The sequence below is a fragment of the Meleagris gallopavo genome, chromosome 17 (genome assembly GCF_000146605.3).
Source record: "Meleagris gallopavo isolate NT-WF06-2002-E0010 breed Aviagen turkey brand Nicholas breeding stock chromosome 17, Turkey_5.1, whole genome shotgun sequence".
Classification (NCBI taxonomy): Eukaryota; Metazoa; Chordata; class Aves; order Galliformes; family Phasianidae; genus Meleagris; species Meleagris gallopavo.
This window is the reverse complement of record NC_015027.2, coordinates 1,102,932-1,121,545: the sequence shown is the minus strand read 5'-3', so window position 1 is coordinate 1,121,545 and position 18,614 is coordinate 1,102,932. Positions and strand designations below refer to the sequence as shown.

Sequence of the window (18,614 nt, the reverse complement as noted above, 5' to 3'; positions counted from 1 at the left end):
AATGTAGCTCTCAGTTCTGTTCAGCTGCATCACAGGGCAGCTATGATTTGAAGAGGAGTAGCATGCTTTTACAGAGATGTGTGTGGGTATTGTAAGGAAATCATTTTTTCTGTTCTGACTTTTTTTCCAGTTTAAGGAAAAATCCTTCCTAAAAGCACATTCTGGCATATGTACACAACTGTACATTTGTAAGCAGTTGTTTATACAATGTTAAAAGTAACAATTTTCCTCAGGTTCCCAATCTTCATTAGCTTCTGCTCCTTTGAGAAAACTTGACTAAATAGAGAAAACTGTTGCATTGTGCTCTGAAAAGGACTGGATTTGAACCCTAACAAAGCAGAGGGTAAGCAAGTTCCAGCCTAGAGATTCCATCATTTAAAAGTTTCCACCATTAAGAAATGGGATCCATTTTCACACCTACTTCTATCCAATAAGGTTTCCTGTCACGTTGCCTCGTCACCTTATCTTTTCCAGAATTACAAATGGTAAGCCATCTGTTTTTGTGCTGTGGATTTTGATGACTGTGGCATCCCCACATGTTCTTGACCTGTGGTTACAGCTTTGAGGTCAGTAAGCTGACGCCTTCCTGGCTTTCCATGTTTTCTGCTCATGTAAACTGGCCCAAATGCCAGAAGCCAGGCTGGATGGGCAGTGTTCTAATTTCTAGCTTGATTGTGCAGTCCTTGCAATTGCTATCTGTGACAGAATAGGAGGGGTGACAAAATAGAGCTGTTTGGTACCACACACAAGGAGATATCCCTCAGGGCATGTGTGCAGTCACCAAGCACTGCCATCTGGACCCTTTCTGGGAGAAAAAAATTAACAAGTCAGTCAAGTGCAATTCTGGATGGCAGTGGGAGAGACAGGAACAGATTCATCAGAAGCTCAGAAGCAGTCGTGGTCAATCATAGCAGCAGCGTCTCTGAGGTCTGAAAGAATAAGCCTGGACATTTGACCTTGTCCACTGTTGTTCTAATATTGCTGTTCTGCAGCAGACAATGCCTGGAAATTCAGGTTTTCCCTCTCAGAGAAACATAATGTGATCGATGGTCTGCTTTGTATTGATCTTGTATGCATGGGCCAAATTGCTGTCTGATTAAGAAGTCCCTGGTGCCATGTGCATCAACCCTGTGCCCACTGTGGTATCAGCTGTTAGAGGCACATGTCCAACTTGGTAGCTTAAGGAGAAAGCTTCCCTGGAGGCAGCAAGCAAGATTGTTTGCATCCAGGAGTATTTGCATTTCTGCTTTCCTTGCATATTGATCTGCTGTCAGTGAGATCCCCAGCGTGATACACCTAATCTGTCTTCTGTCTTCAAATGCTGTAGCAGTTGAGGCAGGAGTAAACTGCCATAAAACTACCCATAAAACTACCATGAATGCACAGAATTTCTCCAAGCAGGAGTGTTCACCTATAGCTTAGAGTCCAAGCTGTGCCTGAGCTACCCTGAGTACAACACCCTTGCAAGAGTCGTGGCATCGTGCTGGAAACATGGCAGAGCTGGCAGACCTTTGCTGAGAATTCTGTTCTTGTTCCCTTCCATGTGTGAGCCAGGATTTTGAACCACCCCTCAGTTTGGGATTTTGCACTCTCGGGCTTGGAGTTCCATTCTGGGGGCTTGCACACACCATGGTAAGCAGATTGTGGAAAAAGGGGAACCCGTGCTGTCAAACAGATTGCTTTTGGTACGTAGCGTATAAAGAAGAGACTCCAAGGTGTGTGCCATGTGTGAGAGAGAGAGAATGGTGTTCAGCATGTGATTTTAGAAATAACATGTCTGTCCCACTCCCTTTAAAAGAAAATACATTCTGTTATCACTGTGAAGTAAATAAAAAATAACTTTGGATCAGGTAGAGACCTAAAGCAGTGTTAACAGTTCGTGTACCATACTTAAAGTCTTCAGGAACTGGAGTAAAGGAGGCTATTTGCATGCCATCCATTTTAATCATTTGGCGAGAGGGCGTAACATTTACTTTGGATCCCCAGCATTATAGCTTGTAATATTGAAGTTTCTCAGAAACACCACTAAAAGTGGCCTACAAAAGCTTAAACATGCTACAGTTCACCATCATGCCTACAATTGCTTTGAGTGGAAACCTTTAGCAACTCACTCTTCTCTGCATCAGCCTTGCTGCCAGGTATTTCCTGCCCTTCACCAACAGCCTACGGGGACACTGTATCTCCTTTTGAACAGGTAGCTTGGGTAGTGCTCTAGTTATCAGATCCTTATTAAGTATTGGTCCTCCAGAGCCTTCTCAACTGATTAGTGAACAGAGGAAAGAGTTGTTAACCGAACATCTCCTGTTGCCAAGAGACTTAGCTGCATAGGCTTGAAAAAAGCCTTTGTTACTGGGCAGCGCATCAGTTGCTGTTGGGAGGAGCCCTGCTTGCAGCTCATTTGGAAAGGGAGAGCTGTTTAAGTCTTACAATATTTGCTCACAGAAAGCAGAAGCATTGGAATTCGCACAAGGTCAAAATAGGTTGTGTTTAATTGAGCCATTTCTTTGTTAAGTTACATATTCTTTGATATGAAATGAAATGTAATCAATTTCATAGAAAGCCATCTCTGTAAGAGAAGATACCCTGGTGACAGCTTGTGGAGCTTGAGAAATGTGAATAATAGAAATAGCAAAAGACAGTTTGTTTTCTCAGGCATCCTTATTTCTCCTGCACCACCTTGCCTTCCTCTTCCCTTTCCTCGCTGCTTTTCTGCCTTCCCTGCAGATTAGCTCCTTGTTGGTTTTTTTGCATACCTCCGCATTTTGTAGTACTGGTGATGTCCTTGTTACATCCTTGTGGCATGAGGGGGCTGCTTCCCCTTCTAGCTAGCAAGCCATTGCTTTTTGCATTGTGGAACTAGGTGGTAAACTGGGAAGCATTTATGTAATTGTGGAACTTGTGTGTGACTTAGATCGGTTGGAAAGGTCACACGCTATGGTGTTCCTTTTGTAAACAGAAAATCTCTTAAACATACTTTCAAGCCTGATTTGAGTCTCATGTGTCCCATATTATTCTGGTTGTTCTTTTCAACACTGCCCACTGTTGGAGCTCCAGCTGGGTGGTGGATGCTGCGTTCTTGACTGTATCTCAGCAGTAAGCATAATACCTGTCCTGCCTTGTGCTGCACATTGAAGTGAAGGCTACAAGGACTGTTGAAAACCTTCTACCTATTACTGCTTCGTCCACTGAACAAGTTTATGCCTCTGTTGTGTGACATTCAGTATGCTTATGTGCATCTGTATCAAGCTGCATTCTCCATCGATTACCCCGAGCATTTGGCTCTGTTGGAGCTGGCTGCATTTTCACTACTGTTAAGCCTTTCAATTAGAAGAATCTTGCAAGTTGAGGTTGGCATTCAAGCTGTGCACCGGGTGCTGAAACACAGCATACAGATGGAGTGGGGCTGATGGGGTTTATTGTGTTTGTTTTATTAGTATTGTTTTAAGGATCTGATTGCTGTTTTCACAAAACTAACCAGCTGCTTTTCCCCCCACACACCTTTTTAAATGTTCTATGGGGTGAGGCATTCCTGGAATGGGAGGTGTTGAACTGCTAGACTGATCGGCTGCTTATGTTCTGAAAATATTTCTGTAGAAGATTCTGAATTCTGGTTCACAACTGTTTGACTTGCAAAGCATGAACTGCACAGTTTGTAATGAGGTTGCAGCGCACTAGCAACAGAGGGCAGGAGCCCAAAATTTGTGAAGCATTTCTTTCACAATCAACTTGCTAGTTTCTTTTAGAGACGTGACTTTTTACTTCTTCTGGCTCGTAGCTTCCTACTTAGGCAGCTGCTTTCTTTTTCCTACAAAGTCTGTTAGTGTGTGACCTTGCAGAGAAGTGGCGCTTCGGGCTCTCGCTCCATCTGCCGGTAACTGTCACATCTTGCGCCGAGTTGGCCGGCGCAGTGAGTGAGCACATCAGCAAGCAGCTCTTGAACTTGCTCGCATTCCTCGTTAGCACACCCTCGATGTGGTCCTGGAGTGCATCTGTTGGTTTAATTTCATCCCAAGATGTGTCCAGATGGTGCTGCAAGTGCTGTGTGCTGGGAACTGAAGCGCAGTGAGTTCAGGCAGTTGGGAAATTTGCTTCGAAAGTGGTCTGAATTAAAACAGTAATGTAAACATCTCAGTAAATACTGCAGGAACAAGTAACTCTCAGAGTCCATTTAAGAGACTCCAGGGTTTTTTTCCCTCGGCAACTGAGGTTTTTTGTTTTGTTTTGTATTTCCTACAGTGCTCCCTGTATCCTTCTAACTTACATGAAAATTGCTTGTTTTGAAACAGCAAGCCAGAGATTTTAGAAGGATAAAAAATAAAGCATCACATCTGCTCCAGCAGTAGGACTCTAATCTGACCAGTATATGTATAATTTCCTGTGCTTGTAGGGTGATAATACATCCTAAATTGTATGAGTTGTAAAGGGAATTAGGTTTAGCAACTTTGCTCCAAAGAGAGATGTCTAAATGTGAGATTAAAGTGGTATATCAGACAGAGGAACCTGATGAAATAGTTTGTTATTGCCAGAATGTAATCAAGTATAGGCACAGTGTCATCATTGCTAAAATGGAAACACATAAATTTGTGGATGAGGTGATCCAGGAGCTGCTGCATGTGGCTGAGAGTTGGATGGGCTGGTTTGGTTCTTCGGTTCATTCCTCAGGTCTTTTAGGATTCAGGATTAAAATTGCTGTCTGTGCTGTTAGTGTTCTGTGGGCAAACAAAGGATGCTCCAGTTGGCAGCACTTGGTAGGGTGGACATGGCACAGAACAAATCCCATTGCCAATTTTGAACAACTTGGATGCAGAGAAGCTCATTTCCTTTTGTTGTAAAGTTGAAATCACAGTGTGTTGGTGAAGGTGAGTTTAATGTGGATGATCTTTCTTTGTATACATATTTAAGAATGCTTAGATGCTGTAATATGTCTGACACAGCGACATCAGTGTCCGAGGCATTTTCCATTTATCTAAAAGGGAAAAGTTAATATAACCAAATGTTTTGCTTTGCATTTTACAGTGGAGCTGGGTGAGGAGGGAGGAATAAAAGATTTATCCCCATGCTTTTCCAGAAGGAAACGGTATAGATTGCAATTCACTACAAGTCTGTAACCTGAGGAAAAGGTCTCATTTATTCTGGGAGAAATGATCTTTGGTAGGGCAGTGCTGAATCTGGGCTATAACCATAAGTTTGTTTTTTTTAAAGAAAAAGAAAAGCATGTATTGTTTTTCTCATTTGATATATTACCTATTGCTGATGACCCTCCTTTTCTCATTTTCTTTAAAAAAAAAAAGGGGATATAAACAATTAGCTACAGATTGCACAAAGGCAGCATTACCTGAAAAAAATAATTAAGATGATCCTGAAATTAAGGAAATCAGTTTAGAAGAGAAGCAGGTGCTTAATGGAGGTGAGACCAGCTGTGCTTCCCAGGAACATGCTTGAAGTGCTTTGCGGAAAGATGTGTGAGGCCTCCATGCAATGCTGGAAGGAAATTTATAATAACTCTGACAAATAGCATCCTATAAATAGCAAAGCTGGACTCATTAGGACAGGAGGTAGATGGAGAAAATACAAAACTTGTTTGTTTCTTTTTAGGGGAATATAATGCTTATGAAAAGTGTCAGCTTGTCGTCAATGAGGAAGAAATCCTCTGGTGGAGATGTAACTTTATTGCTGTTAGGTCCTCATCTCTGCTAATGAGCAGTTATTCATGAGAGTCGTTCCTAATACTTTGGTTTAGCAACTCCTGCCTGCGTGCTAGCACAGATTGCATGCAGTGCTGGCAGTGTGCAGCAGGTGGGGACCCCACGGTGGGGAATGACATGAGGGAAGAGAAGGTCTCGTATATGATGTATAGCATTTATTAACTCCTTTTATAGCAGATCTTAACAGGGCAGCATAAATACAGTTGGAAAATGGGGTCGTATGGATTGAAGTGAGAATTGCTCACCAAGGCAGCTAAGGGATTACAACCCGAAGCAGAAATGCATTGGTGATTGGTAGAAGAAATGCTATGTAGTATTGAACAGAAGTGGGGACGTTTTTGAGATGCTCTAACGTTAGTAAGTAGGAAAAAGGAGAGGCTTTCATGCATGAAGAGAAGTAATGACAGAAGGGAGCAAGAGGTGCGTGACTGGAATACGGCTCTGTCTGCAGGAGGTAAGTGGAGGTGAGAGGGTTTTTGCTTCTGTGTGCTTCTCAGCATTCGTACCCTGAGAAGGAAGGAAGGATGTCTAACCAGAAGGGAACAGAAAGAGCAATTTTAGATTGCACTTAAATCAAAGGAGAGGGCAAGTTTGTGGGGCAGTTGCCAAGTATGCTGTAGTTATGGCCAGGCAATTTAGAACAAAGCCACCAGAAGATTGACTACAGAATGGCACTCTGCTCACTGGCAGGCTACTCTGAGCTCAAATACAGAAGCAATACATGTTCTGCATGAGTTTGCTCTGAAAATTAATGAACCTGCTTTCAGCTTTTTGCATATCTGATTCATGCTTCAGCTAAGCTTCCGTGAAAGATAGCACAGCTTCCAAATTCTGGTAAGCTATCCTAAGAGATTTTTGAAGTGTTAGTGTTCAGGAAAGTAACACTATGCACTTAGCAGGCAGCAGAGCTTTTTCGTGAGGAGTCCTGGGATTGCCAATTCACCTTGTGAAGCAGCAGAGGAGAGAGGTAATGTGGAGGTCATACTGGAGTCAGATAATCACAGACCTATTCAAGGAACAGAGGAGAGCTGTACGACTGTTCATGCTTCATGGATTACATAACTGGAGTTTTTCTAAGCATTCAATACAGGGGGCAGTGATCCCAGTGCAAGGAGAGGACAGCAGAGAAGAGGAGAGAAAGTGGCAGGGGTTGGCAGGATGCCTTTGGGGATTGCCACCTGTTGCAGCTTGTGCTTATCTGTAGGTGTCACATAACAAGCACGTGGTGGCAGTAAAAGCAGTCTGGAGCAGGTTAACAATCCAGCAGTTCAAAAAGAATGCAGCCATGCTGGAATGCACGTGGGGAAGCTGGACAGGGAGTGTGTAAGATGGCACATCGGAGCTCGTGGGTGCTTGTGCATAGATCAGTCTTCTGGTGCAGAGCAAAGAAAGCCTTGGCTGATAAAGTGTGTCTTCAGTGGGATAAATAAGCCCTGTAATCCAAGGGTGTTAACGTGGCCTTATGTTAATATTAGATGAGGTTAATATTAATTAGTTAATTAATATTAGGTTAATATTAGTGAGGTCTAGGGTTTTGAGAGATCATGGCTAACACAGTGCCACAGCTATAATTATGATGAAAAATAGGGAAAAGCAGAGCTAGAATGTAACGCTTTCATTTTAGAAGGCTTCTTAATCCTCTTCAGCAACAGAGGAAGTTTCTGACAGTATATCCATTTGATAGAATAGCATTTTTCAGTTCTCTTGCTTCTAGGTTTGATTTGAGATGTCTGAAATACGATAAAAATCCGTATTTGAGTAGTGGATGATTTATGAAGAGAAAGTATTGAAGAGAGGGCGTGATTTCTGTTTGTAGGTTTCCTGTCTTACTAGTGGAAAACTTGCTTTGAGTTACGGTACACTCGTGGGACAGTATCTTGTTATGTGAGAAACATTCTTTTTGTCTGTACATATAAAAAAAGTAAGTCTTCTATTCAAGACAAGCTTCAAATTTCCTGCTTGCCCAAGCTCGTTCATACCTTCATACTTGCTTTCATGCCATTCTTTTTTCCATAAATGTTTTCACAAGTAACACCTGCTAATTGCAAACTCCTCGAAAGCCATCAGTTCAGAAATGTCTTACAGCTGCAGTCACTGTAGCTGTGTCCCTGTTATCTGTGGGTGGTTTGTGCTTTCCTGCACTCACCAAAGCAATTCTAGGGAAGTTATTTTTTTGTTATTGAAATTTTCTGAACAATACTAGAATCTCCTGGATCCTATTTGATGGGGAAGTACTGTAACTGGATGCTTGCATATTCTTCCTTCATCAGTTCAGTGTTGTGAGACACTTACTGACGAAAGGTAGGTAAAATTGCTTGAAAATACCAACAATTTGTTACTAATGTGGAATTGCCACTTTAGTCCTTGTCTAAAGCAGTGCTCCACTGTACTGTGGTTAGATAGATAAATCCTAATCCTTTGAGATGAGGAATTTGAGACATGGATACTGCTATCAGTTACTCAGCATCACAAAAGCAAATGCATGGCAGAGCTGGGAATAGTTCCCATTCCTGACATGCCTAAATTGCAAAGCTGCAGCAGTGACTCTGGAGATACTTAGTTATTATGTGTCTGTTGCAGTCTCCCAGTGTAATGCAATGCTGGTGTACTTCTTTACCTGATATTTGAACTGGAGGCAGTATTTCTCCTTGCTCCCACCAGTTGAGAATTGTAGTCATTTTGACATCTTGCATCTTTCTTTCCTTACATAGGTGTGAGAAGGGAGTGGATGATGGGATTGTAGCTTGCTTTCTGTGACCTGTTTGTTGATGTCTGAGACAATTTGAATGAAAAAAAAAAAAAAGAGTGCAAGTTGAATTTACAGTCTACAGATGCAAAATAAGAATTGTTCAGTCATTGTCTCATGCCACCTTGTTACTATGTGTACTACATATACTCAACCTGCTAGACAGTTATATAGCATAGCATAGATTTCAGAAAGAATGATCAACTTACCAACAATCAGAGGGACCTTCAGTCTAGCTGAATGTCCTGTAGATGAGTTCCCATGTGCATTGCGTTCACAAGAGAGAAGAAAACATTCTGAATGTGGCAGAGACCCTTCTTTCCGTAGCACAGCTTTCTCTTGACTGTTCTCTAATGTGATTAAATAAAGGTATGCTATATGTTTGTTCATACATGCCTTCTCTACTTTTTTTTTTTTTTTGCTTCCGTTGTCCTCTTCCCCACCTGCAGGCTTTGAATTACTGTACCAACCAGATGTGGTCCGACTGTACCTTTCCATCCTCACCGAAAGTCAGAACTTTAACACTCTGGAAGCTGCAGCAGGGGCTTTGCAGAATCTCAGTGCTGGCAACTGGACTGTGAGTGCAATCTTCTCTTTAGTCTTTACTTGATGCAAGAACAAAGCTATATCCGTTGTTTGCTGCACTGTTACCTTGTGCCCTTTAAGAAGGAAGAAGGTGAAGAGATTATTTCCAATTCATTTGCCCACTTAAAATGCTTTGCATCTTCTGAACAGATGGTGTTTATGTGCAAATGTCACTGAGCTCATGACAATTTAACCATGAGCTGGTTTTACTACTTAAACTACTTAACTGTTGCCACATCCCTTCAGACAAGCTTATTGTTAGATGGTCCTGTTGTGAATGCTTAATTCATTAGGCTGCTACATTGCTCGAGAAACTGTACTCTGAATTGTCCTCTGATTTTCTCTCTGAGCCAACCCTAGTACTAAGCAGATAATGCTCAAAGATATACCTGATCACTTCTAGAACTGTGTGGCAAACCTGGAGCGAGCAGAAGCCTGAAGATCAGCAGGGTGGTGTTTTGCAACTGCCTTGAATACCTATTTTAAAATCAATCATGAAACAGAGTAAAATAGCACAAAATTGAAGGTGGAAGAAGATAACATGCTTTAGATGCCTTACTGTTCCCTGCAAATGACCTATTTTTCCTAATCTAGGGGAATGTGTTTTCACACTGTGATGTGTACAGAACAGATGCTGGCTGGCAAATGAAATTCCTTCTGTTTCTGTTCTCTTTCTCCATCAGCTTACTAAGCTGCAGGCTGAACCTCCACATTGTTTTCTCTTTGGTGCTTGATGAACATGACTGATAGGTTGTTTCAGATGCATCAGCATACACATCTTAACAGGTGTTCACAGGAGAAAAAAATGAATTGCAGCACTGAAGGAAATCCCAAAGGCAAGAAGGAGTGGGTATATGAGCTCACAGTATTTTGTGTTGTTTCTTTTTTTCTTGTTTTAATCAGTGGTCCACATACATTCGTGCAACAGTGCGGAAAGAGAGAGGCTTGCCAGTGCTTGTGGAGCTACTCCAGTCCGACTCTGACAAGGTTGTGAGGGCTGTGTCAATTGCCTTGAGAAACCTTTCCATGGATCGCCGCAATAAAGACCTTATAGGTATCTTCAGAGCTTTTCTTAGCAGGCTGGAATCTTGGATGCTTTTGAGAGACATCTTGTTTTTGTCAGCTGTGCTGAGGATTCATTTTGTATGCAGTTTCTGTCACTGTTCTCCAGGATTATTCTGTGTAGCCACCAAGTGGAAGGTTTTCATCCAGTCCACTTAAACAAGCCATGGTTTAAGAGAGATTCCTAAGGACTAAAAATAAATACAGATTTTTGCAGGAGAGTGGAGCATGTGTAGGTGTGCAGATGACTGGGTGGTTAACAGACTGCTTGCCTTTCCTTAGCTCTAGCTGGCATGGACTAACTGCTGCTAGTCACATGCAGAGGTTACTGACAGGTGTGTTCCTCTTTAGGCCCACTGTTGAGATTGAGAAGCTGACCTTGCTTGGGGTCATGAAGGAAAATCTAAAGTTTTCCCTTTTTTTTCCATCATGACCTCCTTCCCTGTGGCAATTACTGTAGAAGCTGGATACTAAACAACTTACCAGAGACATAGTCTTTAAATTAGTTTTTCAACAGTGCTCACTAGCTCCTTTCCAATGGGGTAAATATGCATTTGTGTGCATGTAATCAGGAAGGTTCAACTGTCGGTGGAGTTCTTCCTGTGGATGCCTCTGTATTTAACTGATGTCTGTTTAAACTACCACTTGTCAGGCCAGGAAGTATTCAGCACTTGTTTAGGGCCATCATACAAGTTGATGCTAACAAATGGCCAGGTGGAATTCTGCCCTAACACATCAAGTTTCTCTCTTAATAGTTCACAGGTGTAGCTAGGTGAATGGTGCAGACACACACCTGGGAGTGATAAACTCCCAGCTCCTTGGTTTTTCTCCAGTACCATATGATGTGAAGGCTAACTGGGCCCAGGAGGAAATACTCTTATCTTTGTTGGAAGAAGGTTAATAAATGCATGGCTGCACACCTTGCCCCAGAAGGCCTATTAGAAGGCTACACTGAGTAAACCATGTGCGTGTATTAGCATGAATATGTGGCGGTAGCAGCAGCTACTGGATGCTTTTTGCCTCAGGCATTGTGAAGTATGATAGATGCTGGCTGTAAAATCGTAATAAAACCTACATTTTTTTCCCTCTTAGCCTTTTAGTATTCATGATGAAGGAGTTTTGTTTTGGATATCAACTCTTAATCACCTTGAAATAATAAATGATGAATGTGCCATAAAGTTACAGTCATGATGTCCAAAACACTTGCATTATTAATTTTTTTAACCTGGCAAGCACCCTTGAATTTTTCATTCAGGATGGGAAGCTGAAAGGATTACTAGGGCTGACCAGTGGTATCTCTTCCACTTTTCCAGGCAGTTATGCCATGAGTGAGCTGGTTAGAAATTTGCCCAGCAGGCAGCAGAGATCTGCAAAGAACCTGGAGGAGGATACAGTGGTTGCTGTATTGAATACAATCCATGAAATCATTACTGACAGCTCAGAAAATGCAAGATCTCTGATCCAGACACAGGGCATTCAGAAGCTGGTGGCTATCAGCAAGTCAAGGTGAGTAACAGTTGAAAGCAAAATGTATAAAAACTCACTGCAAACTTGAAAATACCACAATGCACAGTAGTTTTTTGCTTTCCAAAGCCATTCTAGCCTTTCAGAAGTGTAGCTAAACAAGTATATACACAGTAAAAAGTCACCCTCTCAGTAGATTTGTAACTTAAAAGAAAAAAAATAGAGTGAAAGCCTGTTAGAACATGACATCTTAGAACATGTCACCAATCCTTTCAAGGATTGCCGCTGATGAAATCTTGTTTTAAATAAAATGGTTAAGGATATGCAGTAATTGTTTGGGCTAAAGGCAGCTCAGGCTTGCGTGTGTTTGTTGTGTTTTCTTTTTTTTCTGTAAACAAATCCAAGCAGAATGAAATCCATCTGTTTTCTATTAGTGACAACTACAAAATGAAAAGAGCACCCTTGTCTCTGTGCTTGCCCACGAATGCAATGTGAAAACACAAAAATCTGCAAATTTTGACTTCTTGGATTCTTTTGTCAGCAAATACCTATGCATATGAAGAAGTCACTAAATTATTTCACATACATCTTAAAACTGATAAGCCATTGAATAGCTCTGTGAAGTAGTAGGTACCTCCTGGATATTGTTTTGGTGCAGAGAAGTTGGCATATGAATAGTCCTATATTTCTTGATATTTAACATTCTAATTTATTTTGCAAATCAGCCAGTCTCCTCGAGAAACAAAAGCAGCGTCTCACGTTCTTCAGATGATCTGGAGCTACAAGGAGTTACGAAATGCTCTGCAGAAAGATGGCTGGAACAAATCACACTTCCAGGTAAGAATGCTGGGTCTTAGGTTCAGTTAGTAGTTATGGAAATAACCTGGCTGGAAGGTGCCCTCTCTTAATGCAGTATTAGTGTCCGATAGGTAACACGCTTTAGTTCTGTTCTTCTGGGTAATGGAAAAATGTGTTGTAACCTGTTCAGTTGTAACATCATGCACTTACTTCATGGATAAGTTTTTCACTGGTCTATGAAATGTAGCTTCTTAGTTTTTGGAAGTATGCCATGTTGTGTAGGCCAAGTGCATGGGCTCTGCTCAAGGAAGAATTAGCATGTCTTTTGTCAGCTGTGTTCTTTCTCATATGAAATTTATTTCAGGCAGCAGCCCAGGGCAGTCACTAGTTCTTGATGTGCAGCCTCCTTACCTTCTCTTCTGAAAAGGTTGAGCTCCTTTTACAGATCAACAGTGCAGTGGTGTAGATAACACCAAAAAAAAAAAGAATTCCACTAACGAATCTATATGAAAATAAAATTAAAAAAAACTCCTTGCCATACTATTAGCAGGAGTGGATTTAGAACCAATATGTGATCTTACTTCATACTGTTTACTTGTTTGATTTCCCAGAAAAGCAGTTTCATATTTACCTAATTTTTGTTTTGAAGTCTGTTTCTGCAACGCCAAAGAGTTCCAAGGGTACTGCGGGCAGGTCTGGCTATGATGACAGCACTTTGCCACTGGTGGATAAAAGCCAAGGTCAGTTCTGCTAGTTTCCACTTTCTGTGTGTGTGTGTTTTGCTTGCTTGCTGAATTTGCCACAACAGTGTTATGGAAGTGAAAGGAAGGGCAAGACAGGAAGGAGTGAATGTATTATTTATATAGTGCTCTTTAACTCACAGTAACGGGATGATAGTTGTTGTCTTGCAAAGTGTGCACTGCCAATACTGCATACAAGTTGAGAAAACAGCATGATCAGTTAAAATAATCTGAGAGAATTTGGGATAGGTGTAAGATGAAACTTAAGAGAAGCTTGTTAAATGGTAGTTAGTCCAAAGCAGAAAATAAGGATTTCATATGTTGTCTGGAGAGCTTAAATTATGTTTTCCTTTCTGAATGGATGACAGTGAAATAGTTTTTCTCTAGGTCTGAATCCAGTACTTTAAGGACCTCTCTGGTTCTGAGACTAATTTAAAAGTACCAAGTGTTGAGAAAAGCAAATGTAAGTTGAATAGTTACAGTTACTCCATGCTTCTGTCTTACAGATAATGAGAAAACTGGGAGTCGTGATATGATACCTATGGATGAACTTGGCCCAGGTAAGTTCAGTCATAGATCAAACCTTGTATCTGTTTCAGTAGAGCACACTCACTTACAGGAAAGTTCAACTTTTCTTTGAGTCATACTCTCTCAAATGGATGAAGTTGACATTTAAAAACAGAATGTTACCTTTCAAAAGGTTGGCTGTTGCCATTTTTTTCCTTTCTTTCCTTTTGTCTTAAATGCACATACAGTGTGCACACTAATTTATCCACTACTTTAAGCATAGTACAGAAATCCTCATTCGAGCCTCTGTCCCTTGAGGCAGCTGCATTCCGTGTTACAGATTTGGAAACAGGATAAAGTTGAAAAGTTACTTCAAAGTGAACTTAAATCTATTCTGCCTCTGTTTTCTATAGGTAACATATGAATGTTGGTACATGCAATATTCCTGACTTTACTTTTCATTTACCTTCATCTAACTGAGCCAGACTTGTCCTTCAGATGGAGAACTTACAGCTCTGTCAGTGACGTGCTTTGAGACTGATAAACTCTGCAATTTCTGACTTGCAGAATTGTGGGTTTTTGCTTTATTCAGGCACATAAAGGTACTGCCTGCTCTCTTGGGAATTTGATTTAGTACTTCCAGTTGGTGGTATTTTTTTTAAGATATTCATATTAATGCCTTCAAATCAAACTGTTTGATATACTGCTATTTGTGATCGTAGCTGAAAAATTATTAAGTTAGAACCAAGGTGAATAACAGATACTGATTACCTTTCATATTCTTAGAAAATGAGGTACCACCTGTCTTGAATCCACCTGTCAGTATGTATTTAGCCTAAGGGAACACTAGAACATTTGTTCTCACAATGGAAGAAAGCAACTCCAGAGAAGATTGCATGGCAGCATAACTGCGTGCAAGCAGGTGCTGCACTCTGGGCAGTGCTGAATGTTTATAGTCTCAGGATTAATTGTTTCCTTGTGCTTTCAGGAGTTACTGGTGTATATCTCAGTACCAAGAGAAATGCAAATTAACAGCATGTATATGATATCAGGCAGATGGCCTGAGCCATTCTCTTCTGCAATTCTTTCAGTGCTGTTAGAAGATGAAATCTGAAGTTTTCCTGATCCCATCTCCTGAGTACTTTCATCTCCAACATGGCTTAACTTTCTGTGGTTTCAGAGATCAGTTGAGAAGGGAGTACATGAATTTATCCAATCCACTATCCTTAGTTTTAGGAAACCAGAATAACAATACTTCACCTCTTTCCTTCTTGCTCTTCCAAATGCTACACGTTACATATCTTATGCGCCTTCTTACAGGAGGAACTGCTCTAGAATAAATATTCTGATTTTAACATCATTGTGGATATTGTTACATTCTGGAGGACTTTTTGTTCTATTTTCCATTCTGAAGTGAACTTGCAGGTATGGGGAACAGAACATCGCTATACACACTTCTGGGTTATTACCTCCAGTAGGCTTTGTTTAATTACATCTCCACATGTTCACACCAGTCAAAGTTCTGAGCCTCCAGGAGATAGTGAATTCAGTTACATTTGCCAAGAAAATGCATGACTGAATATCAGACAGTTGTTCAGCATCCCAGCTCATGTCTTTTTCATTTTTATTGCAGAAAGTCCTGTGCCCTGCTTTTGGTGGTGTTTTTTTCCTTTGTCTTTCTTTCTGACTTCTTTTGCCTTAAGATCTTTCTACTGTATATTCACTGTCTTTTAGAAATTATCATCAGCCTCCAACTTTGTGGTGTTCATTTCATTTAATTCAGATGCCCCCATGTTTCATAATTCACCATTCTGGTGTACCACTTCGAGGCAGCATAGTTTGCTACCAAACACGTTAGAATGTGTCACTGCAGAATTCAGCGGGTTTCCATGCTGCGCACGTTAGAGCTACCCATCCATTCAGCTGCACCCTTTGAGCCCAGAGTGTTCATCCTTCTCTGCACTTTAGAAGACCATGCTTGTTCCAGAACATCACTATCTTTTGGCTGCTCCACTACTGCCTCTTCTTATCAGAGTTAAGCACTCTTGGTACCTGGCCCTTTGCAGCTAAACTGTTGTTGCCTCTTTTCCAAGACTGCAAAAAGAAGCATGCTGCTGTTATCTCAGTTTGTTTGCTGATGCTGTGAAGTCGTTCTTCTCGGTAAAGGAAATTAATTCATTGTTAATGTGGCTAGAGCTAAAGAAGGATGTGTTCCACACTGACTGACAGTACTGGACCAGTCAGCTTCCTGTTGTGTGGGCAGTGAGAGCACCTGGGCAGAGCTTGGTTTCCTTGGGAAATGGAAAAACACGTGTGTTATAAGTTACTGTGGGATGCAGTAGACAGCCTTGTGCAAAGATAGCTCTGGTCTGTCAGACTTTATCAGCTCTGGACAGGAGACTCTGCACAGAGTAATCTGAAGATCAGTGATGCTGACTGTCGCAGTGCTGCCTCGGGGTGGCTGTGACCCTGAGCTGTCTGCAGGAGTGGCAGAACTGTGATCTCAAGGCTGTGTGCCAAATCTGAGTCCTCCAAAACTGTACCTGTGCCTTAGTTAAGATGCAGTCAATCTGTCAATATCATTACAGAGCTGAGAATTGTTGAAAAGAAAAATGCACGGTTCAGGAGTTCCTCTCATAGCTGCATGTCTTTAGGCATAACTTCTCCTTTTTCTTCCCTTCCTTCTTCGTGGGTCTTTGTAAGTTGAGAGAGCTGTGTGAGAGCATAGATGTGAGAGCACTGACACTCAGAAGGCATTTGGTCGTGTCATTTGTGATGACATAAAAATGTTCCTGCAGAATGAATGGCAGATACTTGGTAAAGCAATAGAGAAGATGAGGAGAAAAGTGAGAGGAATAAACAAGCTAAGAATGCTAAGTGCCTCTACTGACCAACATAACTTTGTCTATAAACTAGATTATATTAACTGAGAATGATACATTTATACCTTGGAGCAGTAAGATAAGCATAGGTCTCCTTCATGCCCCAGGAACAGAGTTAATTTTAGTAACTTGCTCAGGATCAGTCTGAAAGATGAGAGAAGCAGTATCGCTAGTCCTGGGGAGGTGTGATCCTTGGGGACAGAGGCATTACTTTTCTGATGCAGCCTTTTTCAAGACATTACTCATTTTATTGGGTCCAGTCATAAACTTCTGATCTCAGCTGCTGCATATCTTGACCGAGTTGTAGCACGGTGCTTGGTTTGCAGAAGCACACCCTGCATTAGAGCTGATGTGTGCAGCACCATTAGCATGCAGGGCACACAGCAGGGGGCTGACAGTACAAAATTCCAAATCTTGGGATTTTTTTGCTCAGTCTTTGTTAGACTCCTGTTGAGCATGGGGTTTTACTTTTTTGTTGTTGTTTTTAGTATGAAGAACTGCCATACTTTAAGTTTTTCATTATTAATGTCTTTATTCTGACCTTGTTATCTGGGAAATACTAAAGCTGCCATACTTCATCGTAATGGTTATTGCTTTCTGGGGGTAGGTTAAAGGTTTCCCTTTGTCTTTGCAATTGATTTTAAAATGTTTTGGGATCACCCTTGATACTAGTAAAGAAATGCAGAGTGATCCGTTACACTATTGTGAGTATAATTAAAATTTGACTGAAGAGCCACCTCTCAGTTGAGTGTTGGAGTCAGCATGCTTCATCATTCGTGTATATACCTGTGTGAACAATTTACTCCTAAATGAATGATGAATCTTTAATATATAACTTAACTAGTAGTATTCGTGCTAGACATTCTGAAGAGAATTATTGATTGTGCATTCCTCCACAAATTCTGGCTGGGTGACTGGATGCAACTGGTAGGCTTTGGGTTTTACTTTTTTATTCTTTTTTTTCCAAAAGGAGTAGCCAGTAATGTTAACTTCTTTGTTGTCAACAAATGCTTGTGAGTGAAGTTCTGTGTAGCAGTGCTTTAAAATCTGTGTACTTCGTGTGTAACTCAAATTCTTTAGTTATGTTTAATCAGTGTGGTTAAGTAATGTTACTAGCCATGATGTTATGAGTGCTGCCTCAGGTCTACCTGCACTTTGATTCCCGAGACATGTAGAAAACTTGAACTCTTTTAAAATTAACTTAACTGTGACCAGTGTAAGTATGCTACAGAACTGTGGTGTGACTGAGTTTGGTACAAGTCACTCTGGCTGCTTTTGTCATGTGGGCAAACAGAGCTTCTTTGTGCCAAGGAAACCCCACCAAAAAAACTTCTTTTCTTAGTGGCATTTTGCAGCAAGTAATGTGCCAAGAGATGCACATTTTGGGGAGGACCTTTTTGTGGTCTTCTAAGAGCCCGGTTTGTCAGAATGTGAAAACATTAATGATCTCTCAGTTACATAGGTAAAAACAAAAGGCTACAGGAATATATGGATTTGAGTGTCATTTACTCCAGATTATGGTGCTGTCAGTGTAGAGCAGGAAACAATCTATTTGTAACTGATAATGAGGGAAATCTGATGCATCAGGAAAAGAAATTCAGGTTTGTGTTGGCTGAACTGATTCAAAGCAGAGTATATATTCTGAAATATATAAAGCTATTTCTTTATAATGCTCTCTCACACTTTTCCTCTGTGTGCTAATCACACTTTCATATTGTTTCTTAGTTGTCAGGCGAAAAAGCACCATCAGGTGCTGCTTTGGAATGAAAGAATAAAAGGCAGTCCTGGCACAGCAGGGTTTGCATCAAGATTTCTTCCAGCTCAACAGTCTCCTTTTCTCAATGCATCGAAAGGGGCTATTTCAAATTACTGTTATGTCCTGTTAATAGTCAGGCTCAGGAAGAGTGGGAACATGCTGCAGAGCGTTCAGAGAATGAACACAGCCAATTAATCAGGCTGCTAAGCAAGGAACACAAGATTTGAGCTGAATTTGGAGCTCATTAGCCACAGGGCTTGTGATGACAACTCGCTGCTTTCCTTAGGCACACTACAAAACTGCAGTAGGTTGGGATGAAAACAGTTCTGCTTGCTAATGAGTGCCAGCATCTGGCAGTGATACAAAAAA

At 41.1% G+C, this 18,614-nt stretch overlaps 1 protein-coding gene across 9 annotated transcripts in view; it reads left to right on the top strand.

The window, feature by feature from the left end:
- ARVCF (ARVCF delta catenin family member) overlaps window positions 1-18,614 on the top strand; it is a 219,420-nt gene that overhangs the window by 191,108 nt on the left and 9,698 nt on the right. For all 9 annotated transcript variants that reach the window (XM_010719984.3, XM_031555926.1, XM_010719983.3 and 6 more), the window contains 6 exons: window positions 8,901-9,028; window positions 9,940-10,090; window positions 11,412-11,604; window positions 12,288-12,399; window positions 13,010-13,100; window positions 13,607-13,660. In XM_010719984.3, the coding sequence (XP_010718286.1) occupies window positions 8,901-9,028; window positions 9,940-10,090; window positions 11,412-11,604; window positions 12,288-12,399; window positions 13,010-13,100; window positions 13,607-13,660 (729 nt within the window). The remainder of the gene's footprint in view (window positions 1-8,900; window positions 9,029-9,939; window positions 10,091-11,411; window positions 11,605-12,287; window positions 12,400-13,009; window positions 13,101-13,606; window positions 13,661-18,614) is intronic.